Below are 21,205 nucleotides of genomic sequence, written 5' to 3'. Positions count from 1 at the left end.
TCATATCATATTATATTACATTACATTAATTATATATTATGTATATTAACTGCAACCACTTAATTTGTCTAAATCCATGTCATTGCATTATTTTATTTTATTTCATTATAGCTCCATTCTTTACTAGTAATTAAAGTATTTGAATTTTTTATTTCCATACAGAGGAAACGGCACTATTGGAGATTGGATAGCAAATGCATCACTTTGTTTCAAAATGAAACTGAAAGCAAATATTACAAGGTAAAAATGGGTTCACTTTTAAGGTGAAGTTTAATTCCATACTTATTTGGACTTGGATGCTGCCTGACTTCAATTGGCTCTGGATGGGCACAACATAAAAAAAACAACAACATATATATAATTAAAAAATCCAGCCCATAACAATAATGAGAGTTGTCCTCTGAAAAAGGTTATCTCATTGCTAGGAGTGGGGAAGGTCCTTGTCTCTTTCACATGCTAATGTCTTGGAAACAAACTTGGCTTAGTTTTCCCAGTGATTTGGGAGAATCCGACTTCAGCTCCAGTTTAAATCTGAGCAAACAAGAATAATGTTTTTAATATACTTAGCATGGAAATTGTGGGTTTCCAAACCTTGAATTAAACTTGATCTTACCAAGTTTCTCCAATGTTTCTAGTTAGCCTGTGCAAATTATCTGATGAGCCTTCACTGATGAATTAAACATCCCTCTGGATCTGCTTCTCAAAGCCATGGAGCAGCTGCTGCTGCTTTGAAAGCTCAGAACAACTGCTTCCAGGTCCTCCTGAGATCTTTTGGACATGCATTTGCATGCCCAGAAGACATTTCCAGCGGGGTAGTTAGCAAATCAGCTCATCAAATGATTTGTAAAAACCTAATGTCTAATACATCACTATTGATGCCAATATTTATCATTTAATTACTAAACATAATTATAATATTTAAATTGGCAGATGCCATGCAAAATGTAGGAGGTAATATTTAAACCTAACCTTTCCCTGAGCTTTTTTTTTTAAATTGGGGTTTCTAAGAATAAAGAAAGCTGTGTGCAATTATCTTTTCAGTTATTCTAATATTAACCATGATTTTGGCTAAAAGTACTATCTGGATTCTAGCAGAATATTTGTGAGTGAGGGAGATGGGTGGTTTTAAAATGTGATAAATAAATAAATGAATAAAGTTAAAAAAACTTTAGTGATTTGTAGATTGTTAGGAACAAGGTGTGTGTGTGTGTGTGTGTGTGTGTGTGTGTAGGATTGAGCTGTTGCTATTTAGAACAAGGTTTTGCAAACTGTGAGGTATATCTCCCACATGGAGGTATAGACCATGTCGAGAAGAAGTGTGAAGAATCTCTTTATTTGTCCATTGTTAGAATAAATCTATGGGGTGGGATGGTCTAGCGGTTAAGATGCTGGTTTGTTGTCAGTTCAAGATCCAGGTACCACAGGACAGGATGATTACCTGTTCTTGCCCCAGCTCTTGTAGTTTGAAAACATGGAAATGAAAATAGATAATTGGTTGCCAGCTTAGTTGGAAAATAACAGTGTACCCGAATACTGAGCTGTGCTCTCAGCATATAGACATGCTGGCCAGGTGACCACAGAAATGTCTTCAGACAACATTGGCTCCCTCATTGGCTCCCTCGGCTAGGAAATGGAGATGAGTACTACCCCTTAGAGTTGGACACAATGGACAAGGGAAACATTTACCTTTTATCTTAACATAAATCTATCCTTACCAAAGTTTCATTGTATTGTTTTCATTGATCATTTGTGTTGACTTTGTAATTGAATTTTTAAAGGAAGAGTGACATTAAGATTAAGGGGAGCCATTATGGCAAAAAAAGTTTAGGAACCCCTGATTTAGAAGTTAGTTTGCTAAGAAGAAGATAAGTTTAAGCTCTTGATTCTCAAAGTTTAACCCTGTAAAGAACATTTAGCTTCCTCCCCAGGTGGAATACCAAGATGTAAGGACCAGAAAATTATAGAAGAGATAGAACTTCATGAGCTGAGAACTGGAGTTCTCAAAAGTTGGGAACAAATCAGTATTTATATATATAAAGTAAGCAGAACACCAGTCCTGCAAAGAATAAACAAACTTTGAAAAAGAAGTCTTGGAATAACATGAATAACTGTTCTTCACAGGAAATTCCATTGTCTGAAGTACTATCCCTGGAACCTGCAAAAAATTTCAGTTTTTTATCACAAGAAGCAAATCCCCACTGCTTTGAAATAACTACAGCTAATGTGGTTTATTATGTTGGGGAAAACATTGAAAACCTACCAAGTCTTTCAGTTAATAACAGTGTTCTCACAAATGGTTGTGGCCCAGATGTTGCAAGAATGTGGGAAATGGCAATCCAGCATGCCCTGATGCCTGTCAATCCTAAAGGAGCATCTACTGGTTCAGGACCAAGTTTACACAGTAAGTCTGAGATCTCTGACCCCTATTCATTTATAACACGGAAACATCCCAGACCAATTAAAGGCTCAGTTGCCATCTCCACATCATTGAAGCGACTCATATCAACAACAGACATTTATTAGAAACAGTTTGTTGGATAGTGAACTAATGTTTAAACAGGATAGGAGATACATGAGTGCAAAGAATGAAATGAAATTCTGCATTTTTACCCCAGAACCTAGGTCCATACCAGTAGAGTGGTGTGGTAGCCTAGATGTGGAACTCTCGTCTTACAATCAGTAGGCTGTACGTTTGATCCTAGGTAGAGACACGTATTTCTCTCTCAGGGCACAATGAGAATATATATGCTGAACAAACTCCACATTGGCAACAGGAAGGGTATCTGGCCATTAAACACTCTACTTGTTCCATTCAGTTGCCCAGACTCCACCCCACAAGGGATTATGGGGGTCATTAAAAGATGTTGTTGTTGTTGATGACTTAGATCCATACCAGTAGGCAGGGATTCAAGTCAGTGTGCTATCAGATGAGTACAGTCAGGCAAAATTTAAATATATTTTCATTACAATTCAATTCTAACTTAATTTGGTTACATCGAAGTGATATATTATTCCTTACTCCTATTCCTGTTTTTTCTTTGCATGTGGCAAGTTCTCACAAATGCATGTATGACTACCTGCTATTTAGTTTACAGTATAGTACAGTTCTTTTACAGTATCCTTTTATTTGATATTATATGTTACAAAATAACGATTGGGTTTTTTCTTTCTAGGAAATATATCCATAAGTATTTCTGTATCCAATTGTGAAGTCCAAGAGAATGTGGTAATTCACTAGTTACTTCCATATTTTATTGCGGCAGTATGATTCCCCCCCCCCCATTCTTTACTTGCATTTAAGTATAGTTAAACAAATGAAGATATTCTCAATTCAAATCTAATTCCATTCACGGCACTATAGAAGACATTAAATGAATCTAATAAGAGAAAGTTCCTTCCTTAAATGGACATTTTCACTGTTGTTACTATACCTGCCTTCCTGCTGCATAGCAACCTCCTTGCCTGGGTTCTAGATTTCATTTCCATGTTGGTTCCTCTTGTAGACTTACACATTTGGAGGACTTTAATCTGCTTTCTCTAGGTGTGAGATCTGATGCAGCTCAGGAGTTCATGGCTACTATCATAGTCATAGGCCTATCCTATGTTTCCAAGGGAGCTTGGAGTGTTGGCTGTCTGTTGCACAGTGCATTTGAGACCTTGATTGACACCTTGAACAGGAGGGCTGTGACCTTACATAGGACTGAACCTTTGTAACTTTTTCTCTCTTGTGGATCCTATCATTCTCCGTGGTGTATAGAGGAACTGAGTGAGATAAAATGGGAGAAGTCCTAGAACATTGTTCGGGCCCAACAAGGGATGAAATCATCTGAACATGGGTTACAGATGCTATTATGGCCTACTTTATAGTAATAAGAACAGTGAAGCATCAGTACTTCTCTGCTCTTATTGAACTTGCAGATAGTATTTTAGATGACACATATCATCCTTGGTAGAGGGACTGCAGAAATACCCCAGCAGAGCCATGTAGCAGAATTTGTTTAGAGTCTATTGGATAAAGTCAAATTCATTTGAGCTGGACACTAGTCTTGTTCTATGTTCAAAGGAGATGCCTGGAGCAAAGTCTTGCCTTGTTATCTGGTCGGCCTGATAAGTGGGCAGGGTCCTTATGACTGTAAACATGGCCACTTGCTCTTTAGTCATTCCCTCCTGACTAATTAAAGCTGCTCAGGGGATATCATGTGAATGGGTTCTAGTGGTGAGAGTTTTTCCTTGGGTTGTTTCTCTGCCTCTTGACCAATTAATTCACCCTTTCCTCAAGTAACCATTGCTGGTTCTCACTATACTAGACACATTTTTTTTGTCCAGTATCTAACCTCCCCTTACAGGGAAGATAGCAAATAGCAGCTTCAAAGGATCCTAAGTGAAGTGAATTTTCTGGACCCTTTTTGGTTAGGATTCAGCCTTGGGCATGACATGGAAACAGCATCTGTTGTGCTTTTGGATGATATCTTTTGGAAGCAAGATGGGGCTTGTGCATCCATCTGTGTCCTGCTTCACCTCTCAGAGGCCTTTGATACCATCACCCATGGTATTTTTCAGCACCAGCTCTGGGGATTGGGCAGCATCTTACTGTACTGGTTCTTCTCCTTTCTCTTGATATCAGTCAGTGGTGATTGAGGGCGGGGGGAGGAGGGAGAAAGATCCCTTAGCCACAAGATGGTGAACCTATGGCACATGTGCCACAGGTGGCACTGTGGGCATGTGTATCATCACCAGCTGCTCTTCCGGGTTCTAGCACTGACTGGTGAAGAGCTGCTCTCTTCTGGGTTCTGGTGAAGACCAGCTAGTTGGCACGTATGCATGCGCCAGAACCCAGAAGAACAGCTGTTGATGACATGCATGTGCACCAGCCAGCTGGTCGCTTCCGGGTTCCCGCACTCCAGTGCATGCACGCACTCGGTGCCGAAAAGATTAACCATCACTGCCTTAGCCTCTACCTTGAAGGGTGCTGCAGGATTCAGTGCAATCTCTGCACCAATTCAACATCTATGTGAAGCCACTGGGTGAACACATATCTCCCAAGTACCTTTTCTATAAGCAATTATACCCATATCCTTTAACTGTTTATCATAGGGCTGGATTTCTAGAATTTTCACCACCACAGTAACTTCCTTTGAACTTATTTCCAATTTTCAGTGTCTTTTTTTTAAACTGGGTGATACCCAGGACTGGGTTCAGAACACCGACAGATTGGATTAGGGCAGTGTAGAGTGAAACAATAGAACCTCCTTGACCAAAATTGATTTAAACCTCCTTTGCCAACATTTAGGATACTGCCCTTTGTGCAGAATTCAGTGGCATGTTTGTATGCTATTTGCTTTAATTTAAGTTTTAAGAAATTAATTCAAGTTGCAAAACATTTGTATCCACAGGATATCAGTACAGTATATCAAATATTTCCAGATGAAGTTTTAGGATCTGGACAGTTTGGAATTGTTTATGGGGGTAAGACTCTTTAGCTATACATTGGGGAAATGAAATGAAATGTAAATGCAGGATTTCTAGTAATTTAAAATTTATTTATGTTATATAAATAGGAAGTTATTCAAAAGGTAATTGCATGGAAAACAAAAGGCAGTATACTTATTTCATCATTTTCAACAAGTGGCACAATGTTTTATAATTTGAGATATATTGTTCATGATTATCTGAAAGCACTTTGCGATATTTTCTTTTGCATTTGCATTTTTTGAATTTGAATTCTGAGAAATTTACTCCCCCGTGAGTATTACTGTGCTGCTTTTTTAAAAGGAAAAACTTGCTCAGGCTGCTGAACAAAATTCGGAACAAAACTGGCTTCACTTGAGAATTGGCTTCATATTCATCCAGTTCTTTTTCTATAATAACTTGTGGGAAACATGTTGCACATATTGGAGTATGACTAGTGGCACTTTCTTTCAAATGCCTGGTCTGTTTGCATGGCAAAATTATGGACTATATTATTTTTTAGTTCTTAGACAAGTTTCATAATTTCTTGACATTTTACAAAATGTCAAGAAACTACATAACAGAGGTTCATTTGCAAACTCTGCTTCTACAAAATGTAGAAGTAGTTTGCAAATGAAGTTCTGTTATGTAGTTTGGATAGATTCGTAGCCCTTTGCTCTTGCAAATATGTATAAAATATTGTGTAGAGCAAGAAAAAGAGAATTGCACATAACTTTTCTTCTTATCCTATTCTCTCTCTCTCTCTCTCTCTCTCTCTCTCTCTCTCTCTCTCTCTCTCTCTCTCTCGTGTGTTTGTGTGTGTGTGTGTCTGTGTGTGTGTGTGTGTGTGTGTGTGAGAGAGAGAGAGAGAGAGAGAGAGAGAGAGAATAGAAATAGAAAGAAATAGATAAATAAAAAAGAATGAGTTTTTCCTTTGGACATAGGCAGAATCAGATAACATCTTATGTTCAGAATTATCTACAGTCTTAGTAACAGAACTGTACTGTTTTTGCCCCATCAGAAGTGTTTAAAAAGGATTAAATGTGAAGGAAATTTATTGCCTTTCGTCTTTATATTTGATGTGGAAAATGTAGTTGAGAGTAATGGGTATTGTAATCCTAGAATATGCCAGGGTTTCTAGTTGGGGAAGCCTGCCTTGGGTTAACCGTTAATTGGATGACAAAAATTCCCATTATAAAAGGCAAAACTTACATTTTATTAAAAGAAAAAGGTGAATTTTAAGAAGGTACTGCTTCTTAGACCTGATCATGTTAATTGGCATATTTTTCATCAAACAGGAAAACATCGGAAAACAGGAAGAGATGTAGCAATTAAAATCATTGACAAACTGAGATTTCCAACTAAGCAAGAAAGCCAGCTTCGTAATGAGGTTGCAATTTTACAGGTATCTTTTATTTAATTACCAATTATATCCTGTATGTATTTAATTTAGAGCAGGGCAATAAAACTTACTGAGAAAGGCTCCAGCAGAAGAAATCTGTGGAACCAATTTTTACACTGAATCAACAGATAAACTTCTCAAGTAAGGTCTCTTTTTAGATAATTTCTAATCTGTTTTAAATACAGCAAATTGGAAATCAAAATGACCGGTATTTATAGTTGTTAATATACATCGGTAAGATAACATATGACAATTATAATTCATATAATTCATATATATATATACACACTCACACACATACACAGACAGACACACACAGAGATTATAAAAAAAAAACACACACACAAATATAGGTGTTTGGTTATTTGGGTTTTCTCCCGCGTAAAATTGGAGGTGTCTTAGCGACGTTTCGACGAAGTCTCATTTGTCATCTTCAGGCTTCGTGCTTCCAGGAGCAATGTGAGATCTCGGCTGTTTCTTCCTTTTAACTGCCAGTCGGGGTTTGAGCTGATTGGGTGGGAGCTTGGCTGTGTTCTGATTGGGTGGAGGTGTGTTCTGATTGGTTGGGGGTTTGTGTTTCATGTAAGGATAGGAGGGGTTTAAAGTGGCTAATGGTGCAGTTGCAGTCTGGCTTCTGGTCCTTCTGAGTGTATATTAAGGTTCTGTAACAATGTAAAGTTAACCCATATCAGTCATTTAGAAAAAGGGAGAGGCTTGTAGTATGTTTTTTTTTGGGGGGGGGAGGAGTGTGTGTCTTTGTGTGTGTGAGAGAGAGAGGGAGGAGGGAGGGAAAGAGAAAGAAGAATGAATTTTCCTTTGAACACAGGCAGATGACAACTTCTGTTCAGAATTATCTGCAGTTTTAGCAGCAGTGTTTACAGCAAGAAAGCTTCCTGTGTCTGGATGTGAACACTAAATTTAAATGGGGCAGTACAGTATACATGGTTTTACAGTGAAATGCTAATGGCATTGGTCCGTGATGGTGAACCTGTGGCATGCAGAGCCCATCCAGCTCAGCTCACCACGCATGTGTGTGTGCCTCCCACTGGCCAGCTGACTTTTGGGACTCTGCCACGTATATGGAAGATGCGCATGCATGCATGTGGGGTGGGGGTCACATGTGCATATGGGGGGTTGTGTACCCCCGTGTCCCATTTTTGGTTTTAGGAGGCTTCAGGGAGGCCTGCTAGGCCCAAAACAGGGCATGGGGGTGTCTTCCACATGCATGGGGCAGCGTGTGGAGTTATGCGCATGTGCAAGGGTGGAGGAACCACAGGGTGTTGTGCATACATGCATGGGGTGCAATGTATTATGGCTGTGGCACGCACATTTGAGAGATTTCGGCACACGAGGACAAAAAGGTTAGCCATCACTGGCAAAGGTTTTACATCCTAGATGCTAAAGACAAGCTCTTTTTAAAATGTTAATAAATCAGAGACACTACTCAGGGCAGATTCATAGAATTATGATGTAACCATCATAAATGTGAGGCAGTTTCCAAGCATTCAAATTTCGAACATATAACCATGGGGATGCTGCGGTGGTCGTAAATGTGAAAAACCGTTGCAAGTCACTTTTTTCAATGCTTGTAACTTTGAATGGTCGCAAAATGAACTGTTGTAAGTCAAGGACCTGTAGTTTGATTAGAACAAAGTAGACCAGTTCCCTATCTAGAGAAAAAATTTAATGTGTCAGACCAAATTTTTGACAAGTTCTAAGCAGGTCTGTTATCCTGGGTACTTAATCAGCACAGTATATCATTCCTAATGTATTTTCTGCCTTGTTACACTTACGCTGGTGCCAAAGGACTTGAAAAATGAATGGCTGCACAATAACATAATATTTCCTTGTCATTGGATGGAGACAAATTGGCTCATTTATATAGTGTTTATCTTTTATTATAGAATCTGCATCACCTGGGGGTTGTAAATCTGGAGTGCATGTTTGAGACACCAGAAAGAGTGTTTGTTGTTATGGAGAAGCTCCATGGAGATATGTTGGAGATGATTTTGTCAAGTGAAAAAGGAAGGTTGCCAGAGAGGATAACCAAATTTTTAATTACACAGGTAAGAAGAGCCTATTAGGATAGACATCAAATATACTTCATTTTGTGTGAGATTCAATTCTATAAATTAAATACATTTTCAAAAATTCTTTATGTATGAAAGAAGCCATTTGGAAAAATGAAGCTACAAGCCAATTTTGGCTTGTTTGGTTTGTAATGTTTTCAGATCTTAATTGCCCTGTCCTATTTCTACATTAGTTTGCAGTTTCTCTTTAAAAAAAAGTCTACGAGGATATTTCATGTGCGTTTCTCCTAATTTACACATTTTGTAGGCATTTTTGCATCATCGACACATTTTTTTACAAGCAGTTTTCCTTTATAGTATTTCATCAGTATACATATTTTTGTTTGGAAAATTGCTGTGCAAAACTCTTAAGAAGTGTGAATACCAAAAATGACTGTGGCATTATTCATGTATTGGTTCAGAAGGTGTGAATTGGTAATTGGATATTAAAATGCAAACTGAACAAATTCTCCAGTGCAATTCAGGTTAAGCAAAGAAATTGTTAAAACTGCTTTTTCCTGAATTAGTATGACAGTATGCACTGGCCAATGTTTTTGTAGAGTCAGTGATAACAATAGAGTATTTGTGACATTTTATGGAAACTTAATACTATGTTCCTCTCATTTTGTAAGTTATTGTTCCAATTTGGAATGGGATCATAAAAATAAAATCTTTAAAATCAGTTCAAATCAATCACCAACTTTGTGTTTGTTGATGTTATATCACATTTCTAGGAATGCATTAATATGTAAAATAAATATTGAATGGCTTTTCTATGTTTGCAGCACAGTTGATTTGTTTCTTTACAGATTCTTGTTGCTTTGAGGCATCTTCATTTTAAAAATATTGTTCATTGCGATCTCAAGCCAGAGAATGTATTGCTAGCATCAGCTGACCCTTTTCCACAGGCAAGTCAGAATATTTTTCTTTGAAGGAATATAGCTCAATCATTTATTAAAACAAAGCACGTTACTGAAAGTGATTTATAGGATTAATTGCTTTTCAATGAAATATGAAATTATTTTTTTAGAAAATAACCAAAGGAAACATGTTTCATTTTCTTGAAGATGAGCTCCTCAGAGTATGATTTAATTATTTGTTCTAATAATGCTTTCCATGACCGTAGTTTCTTAACACAAATATGGAATCAGTAAAATTTATCACTTTACACCTCTATAAATTGCAAAATGTGAATCAATGCATCTTGATTTTAATATGAATTATATGGATGTAGATTAAATTATATGTGAGAACCCACATGATACTTTCCAGATTTTCTTTCTGTGCATTTATTTATATATATATATATATATAATTATATATATTTTTTATTTATTTATCAGCACAAATAAAACACACACACACACACACACACACACACACACACACACACACACACACACACACATATATATATATATATATATATATATATATATATATATATATGTATATATATATTTAAAGTCACAACCCCTGGTATGCCCAAATATGGGAGGAAGGTCACACTTCCACTCTCTGTCTTCAGCTCGTCACAAGAGACCATCCAGACAGAAACCCAATATTTTTTACTGTTGCCTTTTTTGTTACATTTGTTATATTTATGCTGATAAATAAATAAAGGGAGACTAGTATAGATCTATTTCAAGCTATTTAGCTCTCATCTATGTAACAAAAAAGGCAACAGTAAAAAATATTGGGTTTCTGTCTGGATGGTCTCTTGTGACGAGCCTAATGACAGAGAGTGGAAGTGTGACCTTCCTCCCATACTTGGGCATACCAGGGGTTGTGACTTTAAGTATATACCTCCCACCCTGGCTGGCTGATAAGGAGTCGTTCTCTGTAGCTCAAATGGTTAACTCCCTGCCTGGGAGGCAATAGAGCACAGGTTCGATTCCCAAACTTGGGTATGGCTAGCTGATGAGAGCTAAATAGCTTGAAATAGATCTATACTAGTCTCCCTTTATTTATTTATCAGCATAAATATAACAAATGTAACAAAAAAGGCAACAGTAAAAAATATTGGGTTTCTGTCTGGATGGTCTCTTGTGACGAGCCTAATGACAGAGAGTGGAAGTGTGACCTTCCTCCCATACTTGGGCATACCAGGGGTTGTGACTTTAAGTATATACCTCCCACCCTGGCTGGCTGATAAGGAGTCGTTCTCTGTAGCTCAAATGGTTAACTCCCTGCCTGGGAGGCAATAGAGCACAGGTTCGATTCCCAAACTTGGGTATGGCTAGCTGATGAGAGCTAAATAGCTTGAAATAGATCTATACTAGTCTCCCTTTATTTATTTATCAGCATAAATATAACATATATATATATATATATATATATATATATATATATATATATATATATGTATGTATGTATGTATGTATGTATGTATGTATGTATGTATGTATGTATGTTAGTTAGCTAGCTATCATGGGGAATTATGGCATTATCATTGCCTCTTATAATATAAGCTTTAAGTTATGTGAAGATGAGTTCCAGATTGTAACTTACGTGTCTGGAACGGTATAGGGTTTCCTGCATAGGCAGGAGGTTGGACTAGAAGACCTCCAAGGTCCCTTCCAACTCTGCTATTGTATTGTATATAACATCAACATCTGCCTGTCCCAGATCCTTGGGAAGTACTTGATAGGTGGATAAAAATGTCAAATCCAGTCTGAACATCTGGCTGTGTGAAGAACCACAATGAACCATACTAATATCACTCTTTTTTGAATTTATCAAATATATAAGGATTTTAGCTCTCCACTATTTTTGTCCATTATCAAATTGACATCATACCAAATCTACCCCTTTTCTCCAGTAGGTGAGAGTATCTCCGGGATACTCTCATAAATCTCCGGGAAAGTCCTCCGGGATTGGGCGGCCTATAAATTTAATAAATGAAATGAAATGAAATCTTTTACAACAAACGGGTGTGATGCATGTGGAAAAGAGGGAGCAGTTATCAGGATATCAATTATTCCATTTTATAGGTAAAAAGTAATTTATCTGATATTGGATATAGCTCTACTTCATAAAAGTTGTCTCATCAATTTTGTATCAAATAGGTGAAGCTTTGTGATTTTGGTTTTGCCCGGATTATTGGAGAGAAGTCATTCAGACGTTCACTTGTGGGTACACCAGCATATCTTGCTCCTGAAGTTCTGAGAAATAAAGGATACAACAGATCACTTGATATGTGGTCTGTTGGTGTCATTATCTATGTTAGCCTCAGTGGTACTTTTCCATTCAATGAAGATGAGGATATTCATGATCAAATCCAGAACGCTGCTTTTATGTACCCACCTAATCCCTGGAAGGAAATCTCACATGAAGGTATTTATTTACTTACTTTTTTATTTGTTTATTTATTGTACTTACATTTCTATTCATTTTCCTTTTCATAAATGTTATCATCTATTCCATAGATGATTTCCAACAATAGATATTATATATCTATCATCTAATAATAAGAATCTATAATTGTCCATAATTAAATCCAAAGTTTAAAAAGATATTGTTATAAAATTAAAGAGAATATTGTTACTGACATTCAATTTATTATTCTGTGATTTTATAAATATTTTAAATAGAAAGTGGGTAAGTTATTTCCTTTTTATCAAAAATCAAAAGAAAACATTCAAGAAGTTACTTGACTACAGATTTCCTCCTTTTGTGTACCTGGAGACACAGTACTTCTAGAGCACAGGTGTCCCACTTGGAGTGTCACATTGGTGTCACGTGACGTTTCATGACTTTTCTCCATTCATGGAGCTGGGGTGGGCATGGCCTGCATGTGACACATTTGACACCCTTGCTCTAGAGTGAGACTTTATGATATACAACTAATTATCCTTTTAATGGAACTAATAGGATCCTATGTTGCTGTACTCCCACTTAGCTTTATTAGTGAAAATATTTAATTATGGCTCATTGAAATACATCAATTTATTAGAGTAGCGTTGTGCAGCACTTCTGATTTGCTTCACAAAAATTGTTTCTGTGAGCCCTGGAACACAAAGAGGACATGTCTGCAATGCCTTAAAGCAGTTAACTTTTTCCTGCTCTCCAAAGAACTTTTGGAGACTGAATCTCCAAACATACCAGTGAACATTGAATTACTGCCAACATCACAAAGACGTTGACCAGATATGGAATCCTTCCATGTTTGAATCTCTCTGTATGTACATTAAGTCCGTACATCCTCAAAGACACACTACAGTATGTATCAGCTGGATAGCTTCTTCTAGTAGATGTAGATGTAGATAAATTTATTTATAGGCCGCCCTTTTCCCTGAGGGGATTCAGGGCGGCTTACAACATATAGGGAAGGGAGTACACACAATGACATATAAAAACAGTACGTAATTAAAAATAAAAGCAACATTCATTCATCATTCGGGAGGGGACGGATTATAATCTTTAACCCCAGGCCTGACGGGATAACCAGATCTTGAGGGCTGTGCGGAAGGTCTGGAGGGTGGTGAGGGTACGAATCTCCACGGGGAGATCGTTCCAAAGGGTCGGAGCTACTACTGAAAAGGCTCTCCTCCGCGTAGTTGCCAGTCGACACTGACTGGCGGATGGAACTCGGAGGAGGCCTAATCTGTGTGATCTAATAGGTCGCAAGGAGGTAATTGGCAGGAGGCGGTCTCTCAAGTACCCAGATCCACTACCATGGAGGGCTTTATGGGTGGTAAGTAGCACCTTGAAGCGCACCCGGAGATCAACAGGTAGCCAGCGCAGCTCGCGGAGGATAGGTGTTATGTGGGAGAACCGAGGTGCACCCACGATCACTCGCGCGGCCGCATTCTGTACTAGCTGAAGTCGCCGGATGCTCTTCAAGGGCAGCCCCATGTAGAGCATGTTCCTAATGTAGAATAGGAACATGGAGACATTTGGAAAGTGTCCTTGATGTCCAGCTTTTAAAAACTAACTTATATATGTTCTTATTATGCTGGAAATTAACATTGAGCTCATTAGGATCTACTTTTCCTGTGATTAGTACCATGCTTAGGCTTATAATTCATGGTTTCTGTGTGACATGTTAAGCCAGCTCTCTACATGTTAAGCTAGGAATTTCAGAAAATACATGTGGGAATTAGCAATTACTGATAGCAATAATAATAACACTTAAATTTATATGGCATTTCATAGCACTTTACAGCACTCTCTAAGGCATTTATAAAGTCAGCATATTGCCCCCAACAATCTGGGTCTTCATTTTACCTCAGAAGGATGGAAGGCTGAGTTAACCTTGCGCAGGTCAGGATCGAACTTCTGGAAGTGAGCAGAGTTAGCCCGCATACTGCATTCAAACCTTTATGCCACCAATTGCCTGTCAGTTGACAAAAGGCTATAGAAAGTAATAAAATAGAATGATGCAATTTAATAATTTCAATGAACAAAAATTGGCTAATAAAACAACATACATTTTCCATGTATAGGATGTTTCTTATTTGTTGCAGTCTCATTCTTTTAGCTGTCAATACTCTTGATCTGGCTTCTGAATAATTTTGAAAAAATTCTGAAAGCTTATACTATAAAAAAAGAATGATGGTAGACACATATCCCTGGGCATTTTATGACATTGTTTAATGAGACTCTTACAATAATGTAATAGTCCTGATAAATAGTGTATTACCGTATTTTTCGGAGTGTAAGACACACCAAGGTTTTGAAGAGGCAAATTTAAAAAAAAGTTTTTGCACTCTGCAAATCTCCCCAAAAGGCCATTTTTTTGCGAAAATGGGCCAGTTTTATTTTTAAAAAAGGGCATGAATAGCCCTTAGGAGACTTGTAGAGTATTCCAGGGGGGGCGGAAAAATGAGCAAAAAATGGCTCATTTCTTGTAAAAATAAAGGGCATTAGGAAGCTTTATAGAATGTTCCTGAGGGCTGGTGGGGGGGGGGGCAAAATTGAGCAAAAAACAGCCTATTTTTTGCTCATTTCTGCCCTCCCCAGCCCCCAAGAGCTCTCTCAAAGCTTCCTACAAGCTATGCACAACCATTTTGATGAAGGGGAGTGGAGTATAAGATGCACTCAGATTTTCAGCCTCTTTGTTGACGGAAAAAGGTGCGTCTTATACTCCGAAAAATACAGTAAGTATTTTATTCCAAATATTATGATGCATTTGCATGGATAATATGAAACATACCATCAGACAAGGAATAGACAATAAACATAGCAATAGCAATAGCAGTTAGACTTATATACCGCTTCATAGGGCTTTCAGCCCTCTCTAAGCAGTTTACAGTCAGCATATTGCCCCCACAGTCTGGGTCCTCATTTCACCCACCTCGGAAGGATGGAAGGCTGAGTCAACCTTGAGCCGGTGAGATTAGAACTGCTGAACTGCAGATAACAGTCAGCTGAAGTGGCCTGCAGTACTGCACCCTAACCACTGCGCCACCTCAGCTCTTAAACATGTACTAATCACAAAAAAAAAAAATGTTTATTATTTATGTTCCATAGCTCTAAACCAGCCATCTCCTTCAAAAGGGTCTCTGGGTGGTATACAATATAATATAGACAATAAATAAAATGACATAGAAATAGGATTAAAACCTTTAGAATTATAGAATAATGACAATTCAACATCAAAAAAGGGGGAACCTAAGCTAGCCATTTAATAATGACTATTACATGCAGAGGGGGCCAGTTCTCATGGGACTAGCCAGCCCCACAACTGAGTAGTCTTCCATGCCCTCCCCCACAAAGCTGCATACCCAGATTTTGACCCCTTTGCAAAAAACTAAGAGATTGGGGCTTTCCCTCCTTGTAGACCATTTCCTTCCACAAAGCAGGCCAGAAAAGGGTCTCTTCCTAGACCATGCCAATCAAAATTGTTTGACTGATGGGTTCTGCATCATACCTTCCCTGCCTGATTGAATGACAACAGGCTGATGAGATAAGGCAAGGCCAATTCTGTAGGTAACTTGTTTCTATGTCATATAGTGCTTTATAGGTGATGCCAACATCTTGAAGTAGGCCCAGAAGCAAATTGGTACCCAGTGCAGTTCATGGAGCAAGAGTGTTATATATTATCTTCTTTGCCCCTCACTATAGACCACATTCTGCACCATCTGAAGCTTCCAGATACTTTGGGAGAGTATCTAAAGAGTATCTAAATTTCTAAAGTGGAAGCTTAATATAAAACATCAGACAAATTATGCTAAAGACACATTTTTAATTTACTTTTTGCGAATAGCAAATCATGTTTAACCAAGAAAAAAAATAAATTGAAGAATACATGGAGGTGCACGTTTTACAGCCAGAACTAAGTGTTCATAGGAACAATACATTACAAGTCACCTTCATATATTTCCTGATATAAAGAGGAACCATGTAATGATTCGAGAGAATTTCTACGCCCCTGGAAGTGATTGGTATCTGCTGTTTTAGCTGAAATGGTTATGTGTTGAGAGTGGATATCTGGAGAAGAATACCTAATATATGAAAGTTCTTTCCTTTGAACCAAATCTACACCATGCATGGAAGTAAGATACATTTAACTCTGCTAATAACACTTTCGTTTTATAATATTTTATCATATGAGTAACCAATGAAGTCTATTGGACGTTTTCCAGTTGTAATTGTCCTCCCACCAAAAAACACTGCAACATTGATTTAGGAGAATGCAGCAGCTAGAGAATAAGTTTTTTTTAAAGCCCTATGTTGAATTACAGTATCATATTCTATATATAAAATCATCTTCTGAAATCTCCTTATTTGGTACAAATGCTAGCATAATCACATTGATTTGTCTATAGAGAATAGATATATCAGCCCACAAGAGGACCATATTTAACTTTTTACCACTGTAGTTTTCCAGCCAAACAGCTTGTCTGGCAATGAAAACTGCAGAGAGAAAAGCCAAAACAAGAAGTTGGATATTATATGTTAAGGTCCTGCCCATTAGGCTGTTGAATCAAAATGTCAAAATAAGACTGATATGATTGCCTCCTTTCTGTTCAATTAAACTTCTCTTCTCAATACATTTAAGCTGCAGCTTTTGGTCAGAATGGAGGACAAAAACTGAATTATTAGTTTGGCCTTTCTGTTTTGTCTTTGTTAGAGAATGGTGTCCTCTGAAATTGTATTCTCTGTCTCTCTCTCTCTAGCTATAGATCTCATAAATAATTTGTTGCAAGTTAAAATGAGAAAACGTTACAGTGTTGACAAGACATTAAGCCACCCCTGGCTGCAGGTAATGCTATAAATGTCATGCCTTTTACCTCTTTTTTATTGTAGTTAGGATAACAGTTTACCACAATTGCTACAGATTTGAGCACAATTACCTGGACATGTGAAAAACAAGGCACTGGTTTAAATGCTAATACCCTCATGTACAGGCTGGTTCAGTATATATAGCTTTCCAGAGTCCAAGTTTAATTCTAATTGAATTGTCTACAGTGTTGCTTGGGTGACAAGAAGTTATGATGCACCCCATACTTTACATGCAGAATGTCCTGGGTTCAGACAGGGGTGGGCTTCAAAAATTTCAGCAATGGGTTCTCTGCCTGGTTGCTGGGTGGGTGTGACCATGGTGGGCGTGGCCTAGTCAGCCTGTTGCACCAAAGTGGAGGGGGGGCTTTTTCACCTTCCCTGGGCTCTGGAAGCTTTCCTCGAGCTTCTAGGAGGGCAAAACTGCCTCCCCTGGGCTCTGGAGGCCTTCCGAGAGGCCCATTTCCCCCCTCCTTGAGGCTCCATGAGAGCCCTGAAGGTCCAGGCAGGGATGGGATTTGGAGTTTCTCCAAACTGGCCATAAGGTTAGGTATGGGTTCTCCCGAACCTGGGTGAACCCATAGCAGCCCACCCCTGGGTTCAGAACTGCCAGAATCCTGGAACACTCTTGCCATTTAGTTACACCGTCTTTCCCCAAATTGGCATCTCTTATATTTGGATTTCAAATCCCATATCCAAGACCTAGGAATCCTGGAACATAGATTAAACTGAAATAGTTGAACTAATGGTCCATCTGCATATTGAGATGAATCTATATATGAACATTTAAAAAGTAAGGTTTTTTTTCATACCCTTTATTGCTAGAATATGAAGTGTTTACGATATTGTTTATATGCTCAGTGGGTTTTTTGAATATTAATTAAAATTACTATTTCGTTTTACAGGATTACCAAGCCTGGCTAGATTTGCGGGAACTTGAATGCAAAATAGGCAAGCGTTATATCACCCATGAAAGTGACGATTCCCGGTGGGAACAATTTGCAGGAGACAATAGTTTGCAGTATCCAGCACACCTTATGAGTCGAAGCCCTAACCACAATGAAAATCCTGAACCAGAAGAAGCAGAGTTGAAAGCCCTCAGTGAGCGTGTCAGCATCCTTTGAATCACAATCTGTCAAAACACTGTGGAATTTCCCTCTCAAAACAGGCTTCTGTTTTTTTGCTTCTCTGTATACTTCAGAACTACTTCCGATAATATTTGAAGTTCTTTTTATTGTTGCTTGATGATGCAGGATGTGATTGCTGCCCTTTCAGAGAATCTATAGATCACTGAAACAATAGTTGTATAACAAGAAAGGACACTCATACATATCCCTTGGCCATCTTGTAATTAAAATAAGGACCTGAGTCTGTCAACCCTTTCATCAGATTTTTTTTTTACATCAGATTAAAGGAAAGAAATGTGAGAAATTGTTGGCACAGCACTAGATTATTTATTCTCTTCAAAATAATCACAAAGCAATGTTGTGGTTCTGAAGATAATTAGAATAGGTGTATTATTCTGACCTAATCAATTTTGGAAATTCTTTTTTTTTCATAAAACCAGCTTTAGCAATCAGCTAATTGTCTTTTCAATGAAGGTATTGACAAAGCATGGTTGAGATTCAGTGACCAATAATAGGGTTGTGTCTTTGGTATAAATGAATTTGCCAAGATCAATGACAGTCACTTTTAGTAAGAATTTGTAGTTATTTCCAGGGGAATGAGAGTAGGAGGTAGACTACATCTACTGTATGTTTAATTCATTTTACTTTCAGGTTGTAGAACTTGCATACCAGGATAAAAGGCTCAGTAGCAGATGTCATTGACAGAAGAAAACGCTGATTGAGATGTAATGCTTATATCCAGAAGAAGTGACCTTACAGTCCCAGAACAAAATCCATTTTTAAGCTATGCAAAGGTGCTCTCAGCATACCAACCCAAGCAATTTACTATTCCATTAGTAATACTTCAAAGCTAACTTTTTATAATACATCTCCACTTCCTTTGAATAATAGTTGCTAGACCTTATTTAATGGTAAATCTGTTACTTGTTTTTAAAATGTATTTATAAATACTGCCCATCTGTGCCCGCAAACCACCCAGCAAAACAAAAGGACAAAAAGATTCTTCTTTGCAACAAGCAGAAGATCAGCAAACTGCAGCTATTAATGGACCTTGCAAAGTTGGCAGAGAAAGAAGCAACAAGAATTGTCTAAGGAAGGAGTGTTAGGAGCAAGTTGGTACAGAAATGACCCCCTTTTGTATATTTACAACTCTTGCCTCTAATTCAATTTGTGCCTTAAAATCTGTGCTGACTCCTGGTGACCATCTGGGCTAGTCTTTAGTTTTCTTGGCAGGTTTTTGGAAGTGGTTTGCCCTTACCTTGTCCCTAGGCTGAGACAAATTGACTGGTCCAAAGTCACTTGAAAAACTTTGTGCCTAAGGTGAGCCTAAAACTCACTGTCGCCCAATTTATAGGCTGGTGTTACTGCCCCAGATTGGCTCAAAGAATTAATAGAGTTAATTCCAAAGCAGTTCACAGAAGAAGGCAATGTATAATCTCATCACAGCTTCTTTATGTATTAAAGGAAACACTTCATATTATGCTTGTAAACAATCTGGAAATGTGATATTGATTCAGGAGCAGTGCTCTATATTCATTCTAAAGGGCACAAGGAATGCATTGCAGTATTTTAAGGAGTTATATTTAAGGCATAAATAGCCAGTTTGGTGTAGTGGTAAAGCCACCAGAAAGAAACAAATCAGAAGGGCATGGCTTCTTGTCCTTCCTTAGGCACAAAACCAGCTGTGCAACTTTCTGACAGCTGTTACATCTTAGCCCTAGGAAGAGGCAAAGGCAAATTACTTCCAAAAATATTCTTGACAAAAATATTGTCAAGAAGACTGCAGGAACTAACGGGGTGTTCATGAATAGTAAAAAACTGACTTGAACAAACCAAAATAACAGTAAATAAGACATGAACAATTATCAACAGATAAGATCTTCCCAAAGAAACTCAGTGGCGTGCAAAAGTTTAGTGCCCCTAAATGTATCCTGAATTATCTACATTTTCACATGCTAAGAAAGCTGCTTAGAAAAGCCTAGGGTGGTTGAACATAGACAAATACTGTGAATTTGGATCTTCAGAAAGAGAACAATACCATTCAAAAGACAAACTACAGTGTTTTAATTCCAAAATGAGAAAGGTCCGATAGAAGTGGATTCTATCTTCTAAATATTTTCTTCATTATTCTAAATAATGAAGAAAAGGTATTTGGTGAAAGACAATAAGTTTTTATTTTGCCAAGTTTTGTTCCTAACACTGAAAGTAACTTTAAGGGCTCAGCCTTGGAAAATATTAAGCACAGGCAATTTACAATGATTTTTTTTTGTGGTAGTATTTTGGAATTTTCTATAACTATTTTAAAAATGTATAAAATTATACTATGAAATAGCATTCAATAGTTTATGATTATAGGATGATATTATTTGTAACCCATGATGCTTACATATCTGCAGACCTTTGTGTCCTCAGAACATCAGACCAAAGAAGTAAACACATAATATATTCATACCTTGAGCAAGGAATATAATGTAAATGTAAAATATCTTTTCTTCTGAGCAGTTGTATTTCCATTCATATTTCTTGGTTGTCATACAAACAATGTAATAAAATTAAGATTCTTGTGGCACCATCCCAGGGGCTACAAGACTGAAGCTCCACTCTCACCTCATAAAACTATTGAAGTCAAAAACGAAGAAAATAGCACACACAATCAAGCACCAATTTAATGAAATTATTAAAAAGTATTCTGAAACAGAATCATAGGCAACTTGAAAAAGAAAATCCCTACTCATTGAATTAAATTTTTAGAACACTACAACTCCATCTACTACTACTGTCATTGTCATAGCTCTCTGCCACTAACAGCAAGTTGACAGGCCCTAGTCCAGTGATGGCTTCCTACCGGTTCAGACTGGTTCAACTGAACTGGTAGTGGTTTGGCGGCCTGGATCGCTGGAACCGGTAGCGACCCAGGCCTGCTATGCCCCCAA

At 37.7% G+C, this 21,205-nt stretch overlaps 1 protein-coding gene across 1 annotated transcript in view; it reads left to right on the top strand.

Moving 5' to 3' along the window:
• PRKD1 (protein kinase D1) overlaps positions 1–20,866 on the top strand; it is a 114,771-nt gene extending 93,905 nt beyond the window's left edge. The window contains exons 10-19 of the mRNA XM_032237096.1: positions 163–240; positions 2,122–2,401; positions 3,174–3,226; positions 5,394–5,466; positions 6,747–6,853; positions 8,755–8,916; positions 9,729–9,827; positions 11,988–12,255; positions 17,043–17,128; positions 18,051–20,866. Of these exons, the coding sequence (XP_032092987.1) occupies positions 163–240; positions 2,122–2,401; positions 3,174–3,226; positions 5,394–5,466; positions 6,747–6,853; positions 8,755–8,916; positions 9,729–9,827; positions 11,988–12,255; positions 17,043–17,128; positions 18,051–18,269 (1,425 nt within the window). The 3' untranslated portion in view covers positions 18,270–20,866. The remainder of the gene's footprint in view (positions 1–162; positions 241–2,121; positions 2,402–3,173; positions 3,227–5,393; positions 5,467–6,746; positions 6,854–8,754; positions 8,917–9,728; positions 9,828–11,987; positions 12,256–17,042; positions 17,129–18,050) is intronic.
• Positions 20,867–21,205: the final 339 nt, after the last annotated feature.

Source organism: Thamnophis elegans, chromosome 1 (genome assembly GCF_009769535.1).
Source record: "Thamnophis elegans isolate rThaEle1 chromosome 1, rThaEle1.pri, whole genome shotgun sequence".
In the NCBI taxonomy this organism is placed as follows: Eukaryota; Metazoa; Chordata; class Lepidosauria; order Squamata; family Colubridae; genus Thamnophis; species Thamnophis elegans.
The sequence above is the reverse complement of the archived record's forward strand: the minus strand, read 5'-3'. Positions and strand labels throughout refer to the sequence as shown.